At 43.0% G+C, this 23483-nt stretch overlaps 1 protein-coding gene across 4 annotated transcripts in view; it reads left to right on the top strand.

Annotated features, from left to right (window-relative positions):
* Positions 1–15495, top strand: part of AHCTF1 (AT-hook containing transcription factor 1) — a 67591-nt gene extending 52096 nt beyond the window's left edge. Inside the window, exons 31-36 of one of the 4 annotated variants that reach the window (XM_028531096.2) lie at positions 2235–2314; positions 4507–4715; positions 6216–8043; positions 11475–11608; positions 12668–12735; positions 13808–15495. In XM_028531096.2, coding sequence (XP_028386897.1) covers positions 2235–2314; positions 4507–4715; positions 6216–8043; positions 11475–11608; positions 12668–12735; positions 13808–14000 — 2512 coding nt within the window. In that variant the 3' untranslated portion in view covers positions 14001–15495. Of the gene's footprint in view, positions 1–2234; positions 2315–4506; positions 4716–5601; positions 5736–6215; positions 8044–11474; positions 11609–12667; positions 12736–13807 lie in introns of those variants that run through there. The other 3 variants (XM_028531097.2, XM_036016102.1, XM_036016103.1) reach the window with 3 other exon arrangements.
* Positions 15496–23483: the final 7988 nt, after the last annotated feature.

Raw genomic sequence — 23483 nt, 5'->3', positions numbered from 1 at the left:
TTAGATCTCTGACATGTCCATATCTGTCCATGTTTTCTCTTAAGAAGTTCATTCATACAACTGTATGTTATTTAGTACTTACAGTGTTGTGAAATCTTAGAACGATACTAAACATTTCCTGAAAAGAGATGGTGATGGATTGAAGTAGGACTCACGTCGTCTGGCGGCCCTGTTTTTGTGGGACCAAATTTTCCCGCCCAGCCGTGCATTCCTTCATGCCCTTCCACCTCCAGTGGCTGCGGCGTGATCAGGTGCAAGTTGCCTGTAGCACCCAGGTGGGGCACAGGGGAGATGGCCCAGAGACCGTTCTTTCCTTGACTGATACAAGTTTTAATTGTGTTTTAATGACTACGTGAGCTGTCAATGCTCCCAGTTAATTTCACTTAGCACTTGCACGTGGAGAAGGTGTGCCCGATGATGCAGCAGGGTGGTGCTGCTGCAGTGTGGTCTAACAGGTGGGTTCCAGGTTCCGAACAGCTGTGGTCCACAGCAGGAGGAGCAGCTGGTGTTAAAATACAAGTCAGCACAGCACTTCCTTTGTTGAAAGTTAGTCGAACTAATCAGGGACATAATTGATTCACCTTGTGACACAAGCTCCTCGCTTCATCGCAACACTGGAGTCATTGCACATCAGCACTGACCGTCATACAGTGACACCACTGTAGAGGATACCCAAAAAGTGGTAATTTTCAATTACTAAGAAGTAGTAAGGAGCTCTGGCCAAGGAGTTCAGTTGGTTAGAACATTGTCCCAATACCCCAAGGTTGCAGGTTCAATCCCTGGTTGGTCAGGGCGCATAAGAATCGACCACTGAATGCATGAATAAATGGAACAACAAATCCATCTCTTTCCCTCTTTCTCTTCCTTTCTCTCTAAAAATCAATTAGAAAAAAAAATTTTTAATAGTGAAAATGTACTAAATTTAACACACATAAAACATAATTTAACACATTGTAAATGGTTTATTACTTAGTGAGTCCTGAGAGTGCCTCCATAAACCACTCACAGAAATCAGTATCATAAGAGTCACCTCTCCTAGGCTGCACTTAATCAAACGTGTTTCTGAGAAGAGAAATCCTGATTAGCTGAAATCTTCGCTAGGCCTTCGTGGAAAAGGTGGGAAAAAACAACATGAAGAGATTGTCCAGTCAGTTTTATTGATTAATTCTCGTGTTTTTAAAATCTAATTAAGGCTCACATCTCTTGGGTTGAGTTTGATGGATAACTGTAACAATCACAAGGCAAAGAGCAGTCACATGACAGGAAACTTAGTGGTCATCATAGTAATCTCAGTGAATATCCTCCACCTGGGCAAGCTAGTTGTGTGTGTGTGTGTGTGTGTGTGTGTGTGTGTAATATAGTTTAGTTCCTACTCTTACTATAAACATTGTGGTTGAGATAATCTTTCAGATGTCTGAGATAATCTTTCAGATGTCTATAAACATGTATATAGGCCATGTACATGCTTTTTCTTGAATTTGTGTTACAATTGTGTTTTTCCCATTTTTAAAAATTAGCACGCTTTAGTTGGGTTTTGGGGAAAGGCTAGCTAAGAATAGGAAGGATCACTGTCAACCTATTTCCAGAACTTAATTTCATAAAGCACATTAATACAGGTGCCATTGGTCTCCCATTCTGAGTTATTTATCATACTCTTTACAATTAGCTTTAAAAATACCGAACCTGCTTCTACTGAGTATATAGGAAATACCCCATATTCGATGGACTTATTTGGAAATTGTGGTCACAGTTTTAAAATTGGCATAAGAGTCCTGGCTGGTGTGGCTCAGTGGACTGAGTGCCAACCTGTGAACCAGAGGGTCACCAGTTTGATGCCCAGTCTGGACCATGCCTGGGTTGTGGGCCAGGTCCCCAGTAGGGGGCGGGTGAGAGGCAATCACGCATTGATGTTTCTCTTCCTCTTTCTCTCTCTTTCCCCGTCTCTAAAAATAAATAAAACATTTTAAAATCGTTTTACTTGTAGTTTAAGGCCATGCCATTATTGCCAAAAAGTAAAATATTAGAAAATAGGAAAAACAAAGCATTACTTGTTTCTAAATTCACTTGTAACTGTTATAGTGAATTTCAAAATGAACTTGCATCATATTAATTTCCTTGAACCTTTGTTCTTTTTCAGCAGTACGACAGGTAGGAGCCCCAGGAGTAAGGTGTAAAGCATGTTAGAGCAGATGGGACCTTCTCACACTGTAAAGTATGTGTTTCTGTTTCTACAGGAAAATCCTTACACAGAAGCCCAAGGTACCAGTTTCAGATGAAGTAACAGTTGAAACCTGCACCTCTACAATTCAAACAGGTAACAGTAAATGTTTGTATTATATTTTTACTTTATTCAAACACTAAAATGAAGTAATTCTAAAGAATTCTACTCTTAGAACAAAGGAATGTATTCTCAAGATTTTTTTCTCTGGTGTGTATGGTGTCTGGAGGTGTGTCAGCTATCAAAACAGTAGGTTACTTGGAAGGCACTCCATGAGTCTAACAGTGCGAATCTTAGAATGGTTTTTGTGGACATACTTTCCTTCAGAACGTCAGAGAAGAGCAAAGCAAATCACCAGTCCCCAGCCGGACTGCGTAACTGCTTCTTGATTTTCTGGGATTCGTATCTCACAGGGCAACTTCCTTTTTATTCTGTTTGTGGTAATATAAGACCAAGATTGACTTCGTTATTAGAAAATAAACACAAATGACTGAATTTACTTCAAGGAAGTTAACACCTGCCCCCCCCCCCCATGCCTCCTCTTAGCCCCTGGCTGTACAGAGATCAGGAGGATACATTTTCCTCACTGAGCTCACAGTTGGATTTGGGGGGGGGGGGGGGGGGGACATCTTGAATGCCTAGGCCCAGAACCTGTCCACGCATTTTACTTGCGGGCATAATGCTGTGATGCCGATGTTGGTGCCCTGACCCTAGAGCTCATGCTCTCTGTTACACCCTTCTGCTCATCGCATTTCAAATAGGGTTTAGGACAGGCTTGAATAGACCTCACACCTCCCCTCCAATTATGGATGTAGTATGTGTTTATTGAAAAATAAGCAGGAGAAAAAGTCCAATATGTAAAAAAAAAATCCCTGTAACCTGGTTACCCATTTCAAGAATCCACTGTTAACCATTTAAGGTGCCTTTTTCCTGAGTTATTTTTTTCTGTGCCTATTTTCCCCCATATGTTGAAAGAGTAGGTAAGTATGGTAGCTAAAGAGTACAGGGGCTTGAAGCAGACTGCTTGGGTTCATAACCCAGCTCTGCTGGGTTATACTTAAACTTATACACTTATGTGTATAAGTTTAAGACATTTTTCCTTGCTATTAGTTTAGATTAGTCCTGTCCTTCTTAATTGTTTTAATACTATTCCATAATAGGGATGTCCTCTGGTATGCTCAGCTAATTACTGTTGAACATTTGGGCTGATCACCATTTTTGTTCTGCTGTTTCATTTCTGCAGTGAATATTGTGTGTGTGTGTGTGTGTGTGTGTGTGTGTGTACACACTCATCAGTATTACTGTTGGGTAGATTCCTGAATATGGACTGGCATGGCAGTGAGTAGGCACAGATTTTTAATATTTTATTGGTTTTCCTATTAGTAAAAGTTGTTTCTGTGTTCATACACTGATGATTAGAAGGTAAAGTGCATATTTCCCATTCCTCTTTGCCAAACTGACAGGTGAAAAATGTTTTTGATTTTTTTTTTATAAGCAGTCTTTGTCTATTAGCCCCATTATCAATTAAATGTGTAAAAATGCTTTTCCCTAGTGGGTCTTTTTACTTTAAATCTTTTTATTGACTTTTATTAAACACTAGAGGATTTTTAATTTAGTTAGAGCTTTGTGTCATTCACGAACTCTACATCCAAATATGGCCTGCAGGTGCTAATGACATAAAATTTTGGCAAAGAGGAAGGTAAAAGATAAGGAGGAATTTATTTTTTAATGAGCCCCAACTAGAGTTTTTTTTTTTCTAGTGGTAAGGTACATTTGTGGCCATGTGGGTGCTTTCTGCCAAAAGAAAGATCTACGATCCTTTTCCACAGCCAGGTCTAAGCCCTGCTCACATGGCCCTCGTGTGGTTGGTTCTGCAGTGACCAGAGGGGGGCAGCTGGTGATCTGGCCCAACGAGCACTTCCAGATTCTTGCAACAAGGGACAGATACCTAAGCCCCTCAAAACTGTCATCATATCGATGTTTCACAATAAGTGTGAAAATTGAAAAACAATGTTACTGTCTTCAAATGTAAATTTTATCTGATATGTTTGATCTTTGTGGAAAGCTCATGTATTGTTTAAACTGGATAACTGGATACTGAAGAAACAGGATTAATGTGAAAATCCCCGGGAGCTTTTCCCATATCAAAGGGGAAAAGAAATGTTTTTCAAGGGAATATTCTCACAAGTGCATTGTAGCCTTTTCCCTTCTGTTCGCTTCCTAGATAGTGTGTGTATATCATTTTTTCAACTTAACACATGGAAGATTAACTCCTGTTTTTCTTTCAGCTGTGGCCGATGTCCTTGGTGATAGTGGAAGCTCTGGGCTCATTAGCTCTGAAAGTCCTATTATCTCTGAACATAGGCTTGAACAGGAAATAGCAGTGAATTTAAAAGAAGATCACGAAGTAGAAGTTGATGTACTAAAAGAAAGTGTTGACTTACCAGAAGAAAAGCCTCCAATTTCTGACGATTCTCCTGATACTCAAGAAGTTCATGTAAAAAAAATTAATTTTTTAACTCTTTGTCTTTGTTTTAATATAGTTAGGTTTTAAACCAGTTTGAGCCTAATGTATGTTTGATTACTATATAAAAACCTCCTTTAAAAATCTGTGTTTAAAAAACTATGTAAGTAGTTTGTGGAATATAAAGGAACACAGCCTTTAAGTAAGAAATTGTTTTCCTTACTTAACCAAGACCAAAAGGCTATGTTAAATTAAGTCACAGTTATACAATTTTGCTTAGTATTTGGTTCAAGTGAAAGTTCTTTCAGTCACAAGAAAACGGATACTCCAGAGACAAGTGTGACAGTGAAACTATTCAAAGCATGTATTTGAAAATAATTGAGTATGGTGAAACAATTTTTCCCCATGAATTCTTGTGGGATGATGATGTTCACCTGGCTAGGGTTGAACTACACTCCAGGAAGGATTTTTTTTTCCCTTGGTACTTAATATGACCTGTGGTTTCTAAAAATTCCGCCAATTCTCTATTATCAACAGGCAACTTTTTATGTGATAAGTGAATTTAAGATGAGGAAAAAACAACTCTTAATTATTTATAGAAATTTAGTTGTATGGTATTGGGAAGGTTTCTTAACTCATAAAAGTATTGTGGTTGTCCATACTCATTTTTATGACTGTTCTCACTGTGAAATAGATGGATACAGTCCCTGTTCCTTTAGCTGGAAAGCTTAAAAGCTTGTGGGCGTGGTGTAAATGGTAATCCTTATTTCTGTGTGTTTCCAGTCTTTCATCTCATTGAATGTTTGGGTCGTGGGAAAATGTCATTGTCTAGGTGGGTGGTGATGTTCTACCTTCTTGGTCAGGAGATCTCTCTGTTACTTTCTACCTCCTCCTTTTTCTCCCCTTCCCTTACCAAAAGGTAAATGCAAGGACCATTCCTTCTTCCACCAAACCCTTGCAGGAGAGGTACTGAACTTGAAAGCCTTAGGAATTTCATGGTTTATGCAGCCCCAGCAAAGGGAAGAGGATTGAGTCTAGCCCAAGGGAGCTTATGTAGGTGAATTCTTCTTCAACCTTATGGGGATCATGCTGTTTAGAAAAGTGTGGATAGTTAGGTAGTTTGGGGATTATCATTAAAACACAGTTTGGGGGTTATTTCTTTTTCTCCAGTTAATTTTTTTTTCTTGGGTGAGAATAGAGTAAGTCCTTAATTCTTTTCACAATTGTTAGCATCATAGTATTTCCAAGGTTTTGTTAATTAAGATTGTCTTTTTATAGTCAGGGAAATGTGGATGTCTACTTTAATTCCATACAGAATCTCAAAATCTTTTTCTGTCTAGTTATTTTAACTGAGAAAGTCTCATTGCTTAAGTGGATATTTTGTTAAGTAAACCCATAAGTATATGCCTTGTCAAATGTAGTTTATGTTTAAAATTCATGCACCAAGGGTGAGATGGTCATTTAAAAACATTATAAGTTAAAATACATATATTAAAATCCTTTAACCAGTCTCTTATCTTTAATTCATTTTAGGTGATTGAAAACAAAAAGCTTGAAGTTCAAGATTCAGGACAAGAGGCTAGGAATCTTTCATTTAACGAGTATCCCTCGGGAACTCTTAAGCTTCAATATAATTTTGAGACCACGGAGCAACAGTTTCATGACTTACCTGATAATAAAGACTCTGCTGAGGGTGGAGACATTGCTGAAGTAGATGGGGAACTTTTTGTGGCTCAGAGCAACTTTACCTTGATATTGGAAGGTGAAGAGGAAGTTGAGACAGGTGATTCTGCAGCATCGAATGTGTTAGCTAAAGCAGCTAACACAGTTACTGAGTCAAAACATGTTTACACTGGGGAAGATAACTGCGGACATGTTGCAAATTTGCCATCTATCATAACTAGTGATCAGGAGTCCCAGAAGGTAGAAACATTACCATATGTGCCTGAACCAATTAAAGTAGTAATTGCAGAAAATTTACTAGATGTAATTAAAGACACAAGAAGTAAAGAGACTACTTCAGATGCAATGGAACAGTCCATTCATGAAAGCATACCTTTAATAAGCCAAAAGGTAATGGGTTCCACTAAGTTAGGCAAATCTACATTTAAGACTGTTCAGGAAACAAGTACAGTGACCATAGATGTTAACCAGGCTAATGACGTGATTGCGTCCAGAACTCGAACAAGAAGACAGCGCGTCCAAAGCCAGGATGTCAAGTCAGTGCAGCAGGAAGAGTCAACAGATGTCGCTACTCCCGAGATGCTGGGGTTTTCGGTTACGAAGAAAACTAGGAAAACAAAAGACATTTCCAAGGCTTCTGAAAGTGCCTTTTCTCATGTCGAAGAAATATCTCAGAACCAGCAAATACCTCAAAATTCTGTTACTCCTAAAAGAGGAAGGAGAAAGAAAGAAATTAATCAAGACGCATTAGAAAGTATTAATTCTGTGGAACAAGAATTACAGGTTACTCCAGGCAGGGAATTAAGGAGATTAAGATCATCTCAAATGTTGGAATCAGCAACCACAGAAACTTCTTCTAGAAAAGAGGTTAAGCTTTCATCTGTTACCAAAAAGACTCCTAAAAGAAGGCAAAAATCTGTAGAAAATCAGGAAAGTATTGAAATTGTAAATGACCTAAAAGTGAGTAAAGTAGCAAGTCCTAGCAAAAGTGCCAAAAGATTGAGACGTACTAATTTAGAAACCTCTGAAGATAAAGGACGTGAACAAGATAGAAAGTTCAATGAACAGCAGCTGCCTGTTGATCGTAGTAAAAGGGTTAAAAAGAGAGACATTGACACATCAGATGTTAGAGAAGACTCTACACTTGATCCATCCCAGTTGACCCTACAAGCAGAATTTGATACGCCTGCTACACCCAGGAAACGTGGTAGACCGAGAAAAATTAATCCATCACAAGATGTAGGATCTGAGGCAGTTAAGGAAGAGAGAAGTCCTAAGAACCGGAAAACTCTCATCCAAAAGAGATCTACAAGAAACACCCCAGCTAAAAGTGAAAATACTGATGTTGGAAAACCAACTTTAGAAAAATCAGTTTTAGTGCCAAATGAGGAACTTGTTACAGTGATGAGCTCTAAAAAAAAGAGTACAAAAAGGATTGAAAGTCAAAGCCAAAAACGTTCATTACGCTCAATATCAGAAAAACACATAGAGGACGATACGACTCACAAAGAACCAAACAACCGAGAAGAAAAATTACTTGCCAACACTGCTCTGACTCCATTTTCCCACAGCACAAGAACTAGGTCTAGCAAGACCATCTTCCCGCCGGACTTTTCTGAACCAGAAAATGAGTCTGTATTTTCTCCTCCTGTGTCAAAAGTTCCAAGGAAAGAGAGAGGTACTTTTGTTTCCTATTCAAAACACAATTTTCATTTTATTTAGTCTTCAGCTTCAAAATTGTTTTAATCATGATTTGATTAAGCTCTAATTGATTATTTCTTCTAAAGATGATTTGTAGTTACAAGGAGTTTCTTCCTTTTCCAAAGCAAAGCAATTTTGATCTTTTCATAGTAAAATTTACAGATCTTAAATTTTAAAGTTTACTTTGAGATTCGGGAATTTTCTGGTTGAATATAATCTTTTAAAATCCTGTAAGATACCAGTGAGGGAAGCAATTAAGGAAAAAGGGTGAGAGAGATGATAATGAAGAAAAAGTCCAGGCAGTGGCATAGCTGACTAGATCCCACTAGCATAGCTCAGGACTCTAAAGTAGGTGACTTCACAGTTTTATTTACTGAAACTTTAAAACAGTTGCGTGTATTTTTAAATGCATTAGTGAACATCCTATATAGTTTCCTTCCAACTTGAGGAAGGCCAAGAGAAAGAAGCCATTTAAAAATTTGCCAACTGATACTTTTTTATCGTCACTCATTATGCAAAAACTTTAAATATTTGAATTTTTGAGAAATGACACTGTTTGGAAAAAATGTATTTATGCATTCATTTGTTATATTTGTATAGCCTGAGCCTGGGAAAGGACCCTTCACCATAGAATTATTTCCCCTAAAATGATGTGCAGTTGTAGGAGGTCCCTCTAATTTTTTATTGAATCTTTGATTTTGGTAGTAGTGTATGTAATACAGTTTCTTCATGGTGTTATGAAAATGGTCATGCCTTTACTTTGCACTGAGAATGAAATGACAAAATGTGACATTTTAACTAACTACTAAGCCTGCTATGTTAAAATTAAAATGGAAAAAAAAAGCAATGAGTGGCAAAAGAATGTTATTAACAGAATTCTTTATCCTGACTCGAGAAGTATAGTAAACACAAAAATAGCAAGTTATTTCTGTGTAGTATAGCAAACATATCAATAACTCTGATCTTTTATCATCTTTACATAGTCACCATCTACTATAACTTTTCTGTTAAATACATGCCTGCCATAGAAAATTAGAATTTAGAAGTAGATACTCCCCCTGCCTTTATTCCATGAGCATTTTGATACTCTTATTCTCAAAACCCTGAGTGTGCGTGGCTTTTGTTGTGTTTTTTTAGTACACATTGATAGTGTCCACATGTGGCATTTCATCTCATTAACGCACCACAGGCTGCATAAACATCTTGTGTTAAGTTACTTGAGTTGCAGATTTTCTAGTATTATAAATAGGCACCTTCTAGTACAAGGTGATGAAATTTCAAATGAGAAATTTGGGGCTGGGATCTCTCATTTCTGCCACTTACTAGCTGGGTAGAAAGTTATTTAACCTTTCTGATTCTTGTTTTCTCATCTTTACAACAAAGGTACTAATGCCTACCCTGCAGGGTTCTTGTAAGTATTCCTAATGAAGCAGCAAACACCATAGGATACAGTTAGTTTTCCTTTCTTCTTTTGCCCTGAAATTGTAGTTTGCACACTCTCAAGGACATTTCTCTCCCCTTTGCCTGTCTAATTGTATTTTTAAAGCTCCTTTAGGGAGGGGCAGGAGGGGCAGAGAAGAGTGGATGCGGAAGCATTGGATCAGAAATTAATTTAGATTCCAGTAGAAGGCTGGAGGCTGTCCTGTCTAATCAAAACCTGTCAGAGAAACAGGTTTCTTAGAATTTTATTTAGATGTGTTTTATAGCCTAAAGAATGTAGAGCTTGACATTTCAGCAGATTTTTTTTCTAGTTTCTATTACTTATCAGCAGATGTTTGAGGAGAGTCTGTTCATATGCTTGAGGCTGTACTAGGGTCTGCACTTATGGTCTCGATTCTCACTAAAGCCCAGCTGAGTACAGGTGCTGTTGTTTCTCCACTACACGTGGAGGAGATGAAAGTGCAGTGAGACTGGGGTGGTGTCCTGGAGCCACCGCCTGCTGGCTGCTGAGAGCCAGTTGTGAAAATGTTCAGGAAATTTCTGAGCCAGCCATGGTGGGAACACTTACACCACAGAAATCAGCAAATACTATAAATCAGAGCTGTCTGCTGCCCGCCCCACCCTGCCTCCCACACACACCCCTGAAAAGTGTTTACCAGCACAATACTAGGTTTGCTTACAAAGCTGGGTGAGGAAATGGACACATGAGTCTGGTCTGGCTAATAGAAGCTTATGGAAGGTGCTGAACATTTTTACACATGTATTTTGTATGTCCTTTGGCTAAACCGTATGTGAAGAATATGAATCAGTCTTTGAAAAGCCAAAGAAGCTGAGAAGCGGTTGGTAACCTCTGGGTACCAGCAGAAAACCCCGTTATTTCTGCCATTTATCAGCTGGGAGCAGAGATAACTTTTATTCCTGACCTCATGCCTATTCTTTTATTAAGAATTGTTTGCTTTAAAAGCAGAATTTGACATCTCCTAAAACTCACCTTATTATTCCGGTAAGTGAAGTAACATTGAATTATAATTTGCTAGTTTTTATTTCAAAGATTTGTTCATGATATTCTTCAAATGCCATTAACAAAGGCAAACATCCATAAAGCACTTACCATGTGCCACACATTGTTCTTAGTCCTCTAGCCTGCACAGTAACTTCATAATGTCATCATCGATCCCTCTTTATAGAAACTGAGTCACAGAGCGGTCCCATAACTCGCCTCTGGTCCCACCGCTAGCACGTCCAGAAGCTGGGACTTCGTCCCTGGCAGACTGGTTCGACTGCACCGGGCCGCTTCCAGAATTACATTGCTAATGCCGCTACCCTCGGTGGTAGAAACAAAGCAAAGCAAAAAATCTGAGATCAAGTCTAGATGATAGATGTTTTTAATGTGTATTCTAAACCAATTCTTAATCCATTTTTATTTATTGAATAGCTTCCTATCAGCTTGCCTTTTCCTTTTATGATACGTACTTTTCTGTCATTCCCCCGGCTAGAACAGTTAACTCAGAATGAGCTGGAAGGAAAAGTTTGGGTTTCTTCTTTGTAAAAATAATTACTTGTGTGAGTAAGAGCCTGTCTCTGGAACTGCGGGCGTTCGTGGAGCGGACTCGCTCAGCTTGTCCGTGAGAAGGATGCTTTCCTCCTCAGAGTGTCTGGGGAGCAGGAAACATTGAAACTGGTATATGGTAGACACTGTTGTATATCTGCTTTTAAAAAGCTCTGTTTTTATATTATGGCATTAATCAGTTGCAGCATTAACTATCCTGAACATTTAATTAAATACCCAAATGAGGCTGGGGTTCTTCCTGTCATTTCTCTCAAGGGTACCATGTTAGGATACTGGCGTTTTCTGTGTTTGGAGATGTTTCCATCTTCCTAATGCACATCATTTGTTTTAAGCTTTTTTTTATATATATATGTTTATATGAAGCGATTCACAGTATTTTTTTTTCTACCTTTTTTTAGCTAAAAAAATAGAAGCTCCTGAACAGCTGAAGGAATTAGTTTCGGATTTATCTTCTCCATTTGTCTTCTCCCCCCCTGCTCTGAGGAGCAGGCGGAAGAATACGCCTCACACACCCAGACTCGTGCGTGAACTGGTGAGGAACGCGTGGTTTTATTTGTGTGCTCGTTCAAACGTGCTGCTTTTGTTTTGAAGCAGGGTTCCTAAAGAAACTTTTTTAGAAAAGAGCAGACATTCACATGAGTAGCCTGAAATTGCCTCGGCTGCACTTCTGAGACCCTGTGTTTACAGCAGATTTGTGGTGTTATTGATGGTGAATTACTGGCAGCTGCTGTTTAAATTTCATTTGGGGGAAAGGTTTTTGAACTTCAGTGTCTCGTCGGAATTACTGGGCTGTGTTTATTTAAAATGTGGGTCCCTGGACCCCAGGAATGCCATCCACGGACCATGCTTGAAGAGAGAGTGTTTTACAGTCGATCCCTCACCTCAGTGCACATAACACCTGAAGTGGGCGTAGATCGGGGATCGAGTATGAGACCCTTACAATTACCAGTGTGAACTCATAAGCAGTTTTTTAATTATCTGCCATTGGCCAGCTATCACACGATGGCAGAGACACAAACATAATTCAGGCAAATTACATGTCTTTTTGGGAGATCAGTTTAATTGAAGTGGCCAAAAGCAATTTTATAGCATGATAAGAATCGTTTATACCCGATAATCCCTGTAGCCAGAAAGGAAAGGAGGTGAGCGTTCTTGGCCGAGAAAGCCGCGGGTGCGGAGGCACCGGAGCATGGCGGTGCGGGGCGGGGGAGGCCCTTGCGGCTTCAGCGAATAGCCCCGTGCGCGTTTTAAGTTGCTCCTATGAAAAATGACCTCTGGTGAGGAACACACGGTCTCGGGCGGCCCGGCCCTCAGGAGGCGATGCGGCTTGGGTGCCGGCCAGGCAGCAGGAGCAGGAGGGCGGCACACAGTGGAGACGGCCGCAGGAGGGAACCGAGGGCTGTGAGGGTGAGGGATCGAGGGAGTCTCTGTGGCTAAGTTTCTACTCAGAAAATTCAAGTCCATTTGGGATTTCTTGGGTGTGAATTCATTAGCACTGTTTGGCTGTGTTCCTCGACTCAGAATAGAACGTCAGATTTAAAATGTTTAATTACTTAAGATTTACCTTTTTGAAAAATTTTTTAACTCTTAGGAAGATGGCGCTGTGGGACAGCAACAAGTGACAAGAATCAGGACTGAGAAAACAAAACAAGCAAGCAAGTACGGCTCTTTCTGTGCTGTCATGTCTGTGTTTCACTCCTTAAAATTAGATTTGACAAGGGTTATTTAAAAGAGAGACGCAGCTCACTAGAAAAGCGTTACCCTTAGGGGCATTTATGAGCACTGGCTCCTCGTGACCGTTAGGTTTCAGCGTGGGAGCTGGGTCCCTTCGCAGCGCGAAAGCCCGTTGGTCCTCTTTAGCGAAGGAGCGGCTTGACACCCAGTGGTTCTTTGCTCTGACCTGGGTGGGGATGGGGGTGAGATGTGTCACCTTTTCCTTGGTAAAGACAGACGACTGTCTGTGTTTATTAGTAGAAAGTAATTGTAAACTTAGAAATTGTGATTATTTCACTAATAGTACTAGTAAAACTTTATCCATGGGGAAATTACTCCATTTCAGATATCTTTGTTACATGGTATTTTATTTATGCTATGCTTAGGCATCACTGAATTTCATAAAAATAAAGTAGTCCATTTTATCTTTAAAAATGAATTTAATGAGATATTTGACTATAATAACACTGTTTACACATAAATTGGCTTTATATGTATGTGGAAAACTACTTCATGCAGGGCAGGGCACAAGGAGGTCTACAGTTGTTCATATGGAAAATACACAATAACGAATAACACGAGAATAAACTGGGTTTCACGTACTCACGTGTGTACACCTACTTCTGCCCCAGCCTGCATTGTGAGCACACACACACACAGGGTGATTGGCCACCGCTGCTGCTGAGAACGGCTGTTTCTCACACGTTCCCGGGCCTGCTGACACCCGGCCAAGCCCTGGATCCCAGCAGGGTTTGTAGTGCGTGCGGACCGTCCAAGGGCATTCTTCATCGACTGGTTTTGAACATCCAGAGTAGAAAGGGGAATGTCTGGCATGTGGAACTTGAACTCTGCCTCTCACTGGCTCATGTGACATAAAGCTTCACTTCAGTTCTCTTGCATAAAACGAAAGCACGGGGAAGGGTCTTCCCTGAAGTTCCTTTTTATATATTGGGGAGCCAGTTATATTTTATATTACAATGGGTTTATTCTTTCTTGAATTATATATATTTTTTTCCAGAATCACAGAAAAGGAAAGTTCTTGGTCACCTCCTCCAGTAGAAATCAAGCTGATTTCCCCCTTGGCAACCCCGGCCGACAGAGTGAAGAGCAAGCCGAGGAGACCTGCAGAGGGAACGGGGACAGCTCTCGGGAGGAACAGGAAGAAACCGTCCTCCTTCCCAAAACAGATTGTGCGCAGAAAAATGCTGTAATTTTTTCAAATTTTAATGTACACCTATTTGTAAACTCACAGAATTGTGGATTATTAAAAATCCTCTAATTTGGAAGACAGTAATTTATATAAATTGTAAATTTTTGTAAACAGGAAGTCTTCCATAAGAAAAATGACTCCATATGGAGTAAGATTCTTTTAGGGAGGCATTTTCCCCTTTTTATATTAAGACTTCATACATTTATATAATATGTAAATATGGCTTATTATTAGAATGTTAAATAAAGTATATACTTCACAGTAGTTTGTGTCGGTTAGATTTTTGAGGGGGATTTGTTTCAGTAATAATTTTATATATAATAGTAGACCGTGCTCTTGTCTTTCTCTACCAAGTAGTAGGTCAATCTTAAAATGACAATTGAACTGTTCATTTTTTTTAAGTTGCTATTTTATAATTTATGCACTTTGCTTCTATGATTAAGATTTCTAATCATAAAATGTTTTTGGGGGGTCAGTGGTTGCTATGTTCAAACTGAATTATGGACATGTAATTTTGCCACTTTTTTGTAGTTTTATCGAATTTTGTGTATTCTACCTCAAATGAGTAATTTTCAAAGTAATGCATTGGTTAAATGTAACATCGGCATTTCTTGTTCAGCAAGCTGAAAGGCACCTTTCTGTGAAGTCTCGGATTATTCAGGGACGAATTACCCAGGTTAGACTGACCGGTTCACTGCGCACTGGCAGCTTCTCACAAGGGTGTGAGAAGGAAGGAGAATGTTTTTAGAAAAAACAAACCCTCTTTCATGGATGTACATTGTACCTTGTGTGGACCTAGTATTAGAATGAGAAGTTGGAAGAAATTTTATTACTGCTCTGCAGGAGCTTGCTACTGAATCACATAAATCCCTTAATATTCAGGTTTTAAAACTGATGAATTCTCGTAGGACCTCAGGCGCAGACTATTGAGGAGAGTGTGTGGGCGCAGGCGTGGAAAAGGGGAGGAAAGAAACCACGGTTCTCGGCAGGACGACTGTGTGATTACGTGGTGATGCTTGGTGTGGGCCATACAATTCATCAATAAATGAGTGTTGTCAAATAATTTATAACAGGTAATTGATAGTGTGTAATGGATGGACCATCAATAATTGATCATCTGGAAACAGACTGCTTTTGCTGGCTGAACGTTCAGTGTTCTAGTGTGAAGCCGAAGCAGAGTGTTTTCTACGTTATTTTCCAACCGACACACACCGGGGAAATGACAGCGATGGCGGCGCCTGCGCCGGGGGCCGACCGAGTGTGCGTGGCGGTGCGGGTGCGGCCCTTCAGCCAGGTCAGTGGGGCTGTGCCCTCGCCTTGGGAGGCTCGGACTGTGACCTTCACGTTGACGTTTTTAGTTCTCGAACTTGTATTTAAACTGCTTGTCATTTATGGAGTATTAAACTTATTTAAATGAACTTGTTAAATGAGAAATTTAAAGATCTAAATAATTCAATAAACAATTTCATTCTTTGTGCAAGTAGCACAATAAAAAAGTTGACAAGAGAAATGTACTGTCAAGTCAATAATTTTTAAAGCCAATGCAGTTTGACGAATGTAGGCACGCAGTATCTGTTTTTAATAAATGTACTTCTTTCCCCCAATAGTAAACTGTAAGCAAAAAGGAGCCAATTTTGAATGAATGGTTTTAAATGCGTTTATGTATAAATGTATTTATATAACTGTTTACAAAAACACTGGAAATTAAATTATTGCCACAACATTTAGGATAAAATGTGGATCGGACTCCTTCTGGGACCTTGTCAGGATCCTTTACCTCTGATCACCAACACAGCAGTCAGGTTTTGACAAAATTCTGAACAGGCGACCCATCTGGCAGACTTCTGCCTGCCTGCTGTGGGTGAAACGCTGCACTAGAAACTGAGGGTTCAGAGGCAAATCCCTTGCTCTCCACTGGCTTAGTTTTATGTCATTCATTTGTAGCCGTGTGTAACGTAGTGGGAAGGTAGAGCATCTTGGCGCCCAGAGAAAGATCAGATTTTGAAAGATGTGGGTAAGAGGGGGCTAGACAAACACTGCTCAGCTTATCTGACAGTAGTGGGCCCCACTGGACCCTGAATGGGGGTGCACGGTCGTGATGACCTTATGTGAGGTCTGCTTCCCATTTGCACACCTGCACTCTCTCTCTCTCCCCCAGCAGTATTTGTACCACTGTGCACATTCTGTCTCGGTTCTGTCCCTTAACATTCATTCATGCTGCAGAAACTATTTCAGCAGCCAGGCAGATGTAGAATTAGGTAATTTTATGGATGTCCAAGAATTTGTGGTCAGCGAATTAAACGCTTTGCACCCCCTGCCCCCAAAGGAATGGAAACCATTTTATCTCCTGCGATCAGCACACTGAGCGTGGCCATTCTCTCTCATCACTAATTACCACTCGAGGAACTCGCTGCAGGTTTCACATCAGTGGATGTGGAAGCAGACGGTTACATATTCACACAGCCGTTAGGTTCCCTGCTCCAGAAAGACTGACTGCATTTGGTTCAGGTCCACGGCCCACGTCGTCCATGAGCTTAGACTAGACTAGCGAGTGGCAGTGAGGAAAGAGGATGGATTCAAGAGAGGATTTGAGGGTAGATGCTTCCGGGTCACACCTGCACGGCCCCTTAAGACCTGGACTCTGCCTGCTCTCTGACTTCACATACAGCCTTCTCCCCACTGTGGGACCAGAGGACCGACTTCATGAGACTCTCTCTGTTACAAGATGCACTGCATTCTCAGGCGCTTTTGGAGTCAGATGAACATGAGTTCAGAACCTGACTTTTTCACTCACCCCCTGGGGAGCCTTAAGCGAGGTTTTAAGCTTTCTGAGCCTTGGTTTCCTTATGTGTAAAATGGAGGTGCCAGTACCTCACAGGATGCTTGTTGCAAAGATAAAATAACGTATAAGTCAGTGAGCACGGTGCCTAACAACGACTCAATACTAGCTGCTAAGGGTTATTTTTTCACCATAATCTCTTCAACAGTTGAGATACGATTCACATTTATACAAGTCCCTCATTTAGAGTGTACAATTTCATGAGGATGACTACATCCGTGGATATACGTAACCGCCGTAAGTTGTGGGACGTTTTAGCACCCGGGAAAAGAATTGTGCCCTTGACTAGCACCCTCCTTCGCCCGGCCCCGAGCAACCTTTGATCTGGTACGCCCTGTGTCCGCTTTGTTCCCGAATGTTTTGTTCTTTTTGATGGTATTAGAGATGGAATTGTTTTCTGAATTTTGGTTTCTAATTATTCACTTCTTGAATTAAAATTGATTTTTATATATCAAGCTTGTATCCTGCAACTTTACTGAAGCCATTTATTCTAACAGTATTTAGGGGATCTCCTAGCACTTTCCTTATTTAAGACACTGCCATCTGCAAGCAGAGGTCATTTCACTTCATGCTTTTCCATCTGGATGACTCTTTGTCTTTTCCCTGCCCAGCTGCCCTAGCTGGAGCCCCCAGCGCAGTACTGAGCGGAAGTGTCAGCAGTAGGGATCTCCGTCGTCTCCCTGATCCTGGGCGGTAACGTTCAGTGTTGGCTGTTACATATGATGTTAGTTACAGGTTTTTTCTCTAGACTGTCAGGTAACGTTTCATTCTAGTCCTCATTTGTTGACTTTATCATGAAAAGGTGTGGGGTTTCGTCACGTGTGGCTTCTGTACCTGTTGAGCGGTGGCTTTTGGTTTTCAGTCTTGATGCAATGGATTAATCACACGAAGTCATTCTGAGGATCCCCAAGTTCCGTTCTAGTCGGGCGCAGTAAGGCGACAGAGGGGCGAGTACCTCACGGTTCCCGGCAGAACGCAGCCTGCCACGCGGAGCCACGTGGGGGGAAGCGTCAGGGTCGGTCGGGGGTACCAGGAGGAGCAGAGATGCCTGGCCCACAGGCTGATGTTGGGCTCTGCGGAAAGGAATGGGCAGGCACGCTAGGCACTTTTGACCAACGTTAGGATTGGATAGTTTGAGTAGTTTTGGGGGGCTCTGGGCTATGGGGGTGGCCCCTGGTGGTCAGATACCTGGCCCTGGGGTGATGGTGCAGGGCGCAGGAAGTACTGGCTCGGTGTGTATGAGAGTGGGGCGAAGGAGGTGTTCGGCACGTGGACTGGGGTTGGTTTGTGTGGAGGGCAAGTTTTCTCTCTCTGGGAATTCCTCAGCCTTCAGGGGCAGCCTCTCTGGGCCCCAGGGGTCGGAGCGCTGTCCAGTACAGCGGGGAAGGACCGTGACTGACCCGGCCATACTGCACCCCTGGGAGAACTCCCGTGTGGTCGTGGCGTGTGAGTCTGTACACGCCGCCAGGTTGCTCTGAATGTGCCGAGTGTCCCTGCATCCGCATTCAGAGGAGATGCGGGTCCGCAGCTTTGTTTTCTCGTGATGTTGTCTGTCACCCGGATTTGGTATCAGAGTTAATACTGGCTTCGTGAACACGAGTTCGGCGGTGTTCCCGCTTTTTTTTTTTTTTTTTTTTGAAGTGTTTATGAAGACCTGCTTTCTTTAAATTTTTGTAGAATTCAGCAGTCAAGCCATCTAGGCCTTTCTTTATGAGAAGTTGTGTGTTTTTGTTTGTTTAATTACCGTTACTGCTGGAGTCTCTTCGCTTCCTGCTACAGTCATATTCAGACTGTTTCTTAGACCAGTTTTAGTCATTTGTCTTTCCAGGAATCTGTCCATTTCCTCTGACTCATCTGTACTCAGTGGTTCACAGTATCCCTTTATAATCATTCACTTCTTTACTCATGGTCTCCTTCAGTTCTGTGAGTGTGTCTGTAACAGTTACTTTCAAGTCCTGTCCTGGGAAACCGGCATCTGGTGGCTCCTACAGCCTCTGTTGCCTTTCCTCCCCGTGTGCAGGTCTGTCTTTCCTGTTTCTTTGCATGCCTTGCAACTTCTTATAAAACTCGAGCAAATCTGGGTACTGGTCCTCCCACCCTTCTGCTTATCGTTATTTGCTTGTGTTTTTGTTTAGTGACTGGATTATACCTTTGTTACTCTGGAGGCATGGCTCCCATATGCCCCAGGCCCCTGGGGCAAGGGCAGTTTGGGTAGAGCTGCTGTCCACTCCTGGTCACACAGGGCTGTCATGGTGGCTGGCTGAAGGCTCTGTTTTCAACCATGTGCTGGGGACCCAAATTGCTCTACAAATTAGTTCAATCAAATTCTGGTTCCTTATGGGAAAGATGCGTTTCAAGACCTGTGCCTGACATTTTTCCGACCCCAGGTCGTTGTCCCTGTGCCCCTGCAAACTTGAAGGCTGATAACCGAACCTGTACCTTGAATCTCCTCCCACTTTCATCACAGCCCAAACCATCTCGGTTCTTGGGGATACCTCGGGATCGAGTTACTTTAAAGGAGCAAAGGAAGTCAGTTCCTTTGGGGTGAGATTTAGGTGCTCTTCCCTCAGGCAAGACCTCTAAACCAGGGTGCTGGGCTCATGGGTGGGGACAATGGCCAGCTGCCCTCTGAGAGACACCCCCACTCCAGGCGCCCAGTGGTTGGGGGTACGGGACAGCAGCAGCCTGAGACCCTCTCTGTGGGTCTCGGGAGCCAGGGCAGTCAGCACCCCGAGTGTTCTCCGGGTGCTGCAGCCAAAGTGGGGCCTCTGTTCTGAGTTTGGGACCCAGGTGGGTGAGGAACCCCCGACACTCTCTCCCGGGACTTGGCCGCAGCCACAGGTAGGTGAGGGCCCAATGGAAGAGGCCGTTATCCTGGCCCCTCCCAGGAGGAAGCCCTCTGACCATTAGGATCTGGGGAGTGAGGGAGCCCGTGTCCTTGGCTGGCAGGAGAGCGGGGGAGGAGGAAGGGCTTGCTTCAGACACCACGGACTGCTTTTCTTACTGAACTTGGATAGATGTTGAACACGGGTTTTCACCGGCTGTTAGGACGATTTCCAGAGATTTTAGATAGGTGTGTTTTCCTTGATTGTCACTGGGACGTGGGACAGTGGGAGCCCCTTGCATTGTGGTGCTGGAAGTGGGTGTTCCGCAGCCCTAGTGACTGCTGTTGGCACAGCTGGGGGGTAGTTAGCTGAGCTGTCTCAGAAAAGGACAGTGACTAGGTTCAAGCCTTCCAAAAACGGAGGGAATACAAGAGCAACTGCCGGTCCTAACTGCTCCTAGAATAACATCACTTGAGAACAAAACGAATGAATGGTAAGTCCCTGGCTGAGTTTCTTACGAGGCATAAAGATTTGCAAAACAACGTGGATGTCGGGAAAAGGTACAATGATTGACTCTGACTTTGTAATCTGACTGTAGCGAGAGAAGGATGCTGGGAGCAAATGCGTGGTCTCCATGCACTCCAAGACCACGACCACCATACACGACCCCAGGAACCCGGGACATACGAAGACGTTCACCTTTGACCTGGCGTACTGGTCTCACAGCGGATTCCACGTGGGAAATGACGGTGTGTTTACTTCCGCCGATCCTAGTAGTGAATTTGCAGGCCAGGTAAAACACAACTTCAGGGGAAGGTGTGTGTGTGTGTTCATTTAAATGAAGTGTTAACGGTATAACAGGACAGTCAGTTTTTATGCGAGCATGCTGCAATACACGCTTTCCTCTGAGAGTCTGCTTCTCGGTACACATATTCCCTTCTCATGCTAAACAAGAGGCCCAGAAAGTGCAGCTGCTGTCCAAGTCCTTTTTAGGGGCTCAGTCCGCTGGTGTCCCCGTGTGCGGATGAGATCAGAGAAGAAAGCAAAACCTGTGAGAGCTTCTGTTTCATCAAGTGTTTATGGCACCATGCACTGTAACTTGCTCCCAGCGTCACCGGGGGAGACGGGCGAATACAGGCATTCTGGTGTTGGAGTTGGGTGATCAGAGTACGGATGAGGCACAAAGCCGGGGGGGGGGGGGGGGCATGAAGGAGATGTGGTCACTTCGGCCTGGACAGAGCTCATTAATTTCCTTGGATATGTGGCTTTCGAGTGTCCATTAAATCCGGGACATTTCATCCATCACTTCTGCCGCATTCCTTCTGTACCTGCAGTCACACGTGTCTGTGGCACTGTCCCACAGGTCCTCGAGGCTCTGCTCACTTCCCCCCGGCATTTTCGTCTCTGCTCCTGCCTGCCTGCCTGCCTGACTTTTAAAACGTAGCCCAGAGATGACAGCCGTTATGAGACCGCTCCTAAAAAAGCCCTCTCTCAAAGAGTTCTGGCTCCACAAACACCCCCAAAAGATCTCACGGACCCTGGAATGCAGTCTGAGGACCACCCCCGCTGCCCCCAGTCAATTAAAAAAAAAAACCAAACAGAAGCATAACCAATGAGTCAATTGTGGGGAGACAGAATTATGAAACAGAACAAACCATGGCAGGAAAAGAGGGGTGGGGGGGAGAGAGATGTAATAAAAATATAAATAACAAGAGAGTAGCTTTAATGCTGGCCATATCAATTATTATATCAAACAAACATGGCAATTAAAAGGCAGAGATGATCAGACTTGACAGGAAAAACAGGATCCAATTATATCTGTGTGCAGAAACCAATTTAAATACAACTAAGTAGACACCTATCATGTAGACACTAAGAAAGTCACAGGCTGTATTTCCACACAAAGTAGACTTCAGAACAAGGGATATTTATAATGGTAATCAACTCATTAAGAAGACATGCCATCCCATATAGGTTATATACCCAGTCACAGAACTTCCAAGTACACGAGTCGGAAACGGACAGAAACGGAAGGAGAAACAAACCAGTTTACAGCTGTGCTGATGGCTTCATCGCTCCTGTCTGAGTCCTGGACAGAACAAATCACAACAATAAAAATACCAGTAGTCCCGCGGAACACCAGAATGACCGCAGGCCACCTAACTGGCAAGCACAGTATATAAAACACCTGCTACCCGCCCAAGCACAGCGCTGCACGTGCCTTCCGAGTGAACATGACCTTTATGACAGACTATAGTCCCGGTCACAAAACTCGCCTCAATACATGTAACAACTGAAATCATACAAAGTAGGTTTTCTGACCACATTGGAATTAAACTAGAAAGAAGTGAAAGATATTAGGGAAATCCACAGATATTTAGAAAAGAACAGACCTTTAAATTATCCTTAGGTTGGGGAATTAGCCACAAGGGAAATCAGTAAATATTTTGAACTGAATAAAAATCAAAATACGGATCAAAATGCGTGTATTTTCACACAGGATGGCCAGGCCTTCCTGTTCTCTCTCCCTCGCCCCACGCAGCAGCCTCCAAAGCAGAAACAAGGCTGAGAAGGGGGAGCCCAGCTCCCCACCAGACCTGCTGGCTGAGGGGGAGGGACTGGCTGAGGATGCTCCTGGGCCCCCAAACCGGGTGATGGGGGCCGATGCAACAGGCAGTGGGGAAGGGGACGTTTCAACCACTTGGCACAGTGACAATGACGTGTACAGGGCACCTCCAGTCGGCCGTCCCATCCCACCCCCTGCCCCACCAGCAGCGTGGACATGGGCAGGACCCGTCTTCCCAAACCCTACACTGCGGTTCAGGGGCACCTTCACCACGTGAGCCCCGCCATGCGGAGGCTGACAGGCTGGGGTCAGGCTGCGTCTGAGGCCTCGGATTTGGTGCTCCGAGCCCTGAGCCTCAGTGAAGAGTCTCCAGGCAACAGAACTCCAGTGGGCGTCGCTGATCGAGCACAGGATGATGAAGGGCAGCAAGGATCATCGTTCTTTGGGCCACGGCAGAAACTGGGATTCTGCCAAACCAGACACAGTCCGGAGGGCCCGCATGCCCCCGCCCAGGCAGCTCTGGTGACTACGCACCTACAAGAGGCGATGACAGCCTCGGAGACCAGAGTGGAGAGTGTTACCCTTCAGACCGGCTCTGTGATGGGCACGGGACAGTCGTCATGACGGGCCACACCAGGATATGGACTGGCGGCTGGGATCGCTGTGATGGTGGAGGCAGCAGAGACTGTGACAGAGCCTGTGAGTCCAGGCCACTGAAGAAAAGGACCGCTTGGTGACCAAAATCAGTGGGACAGTCAGGGTTTGGAAAGAAGCTTTGGGGAGGTGGTGGGTTACTGTGCACCAGTAACAGGGGACGTGGTATGATCTCCAACAAAGACATGAATGGTCACTTCCTGGAGCAGGACAAATGCAACACTCATCGTGATTAAAACTCTCAGCAAACTTGAAACAGGATGGTGCTTTCTAGAAACAGAACTAACTCCCCTGAACTGCACAGGTAACATCGCATTTGATGATGGGATACTGACTGTTTCTCCTAAGACTGGGGATAAGACAAGGAGGTTCAGTCTCATCGTTTCTACACAACGTGTACTGTGGGCTCTAACCAGGGCAGTAAGGCAATGATTAGGAAATAAGTGGTGTGCAGATGAAAAAGAAACAAGTAAAACTATTTGCATGTGACATGCAGAATAGCATTTGACAAGATTCAGCATCCATTTATGATAAAAACTCTCAACAAGATGGTCTAGGCAAGCACCTCAGTGTAATAAGGGCCACACATACCCTCGGCTA

This window comes from Phyllostomus discolor, chromosome 15 (assembly GCF_004126475.2).
Source record: "Phyllostomus discolor isolate MPI-MPIP mPhyDis1 chromosome 15, mPhyDis1.pri.v3, whole genome shotgun sequence".
Taxonomy (NCBI): Eukaryota; Metazoa; Chordata; class Mammalia; order Chiroptera; family Phyllostomidae; genus Phyllostomus; species Phyllostomus discolor.
This window is presented reverse-complemented; position numbering and strand designations above follow the sequence as displayed.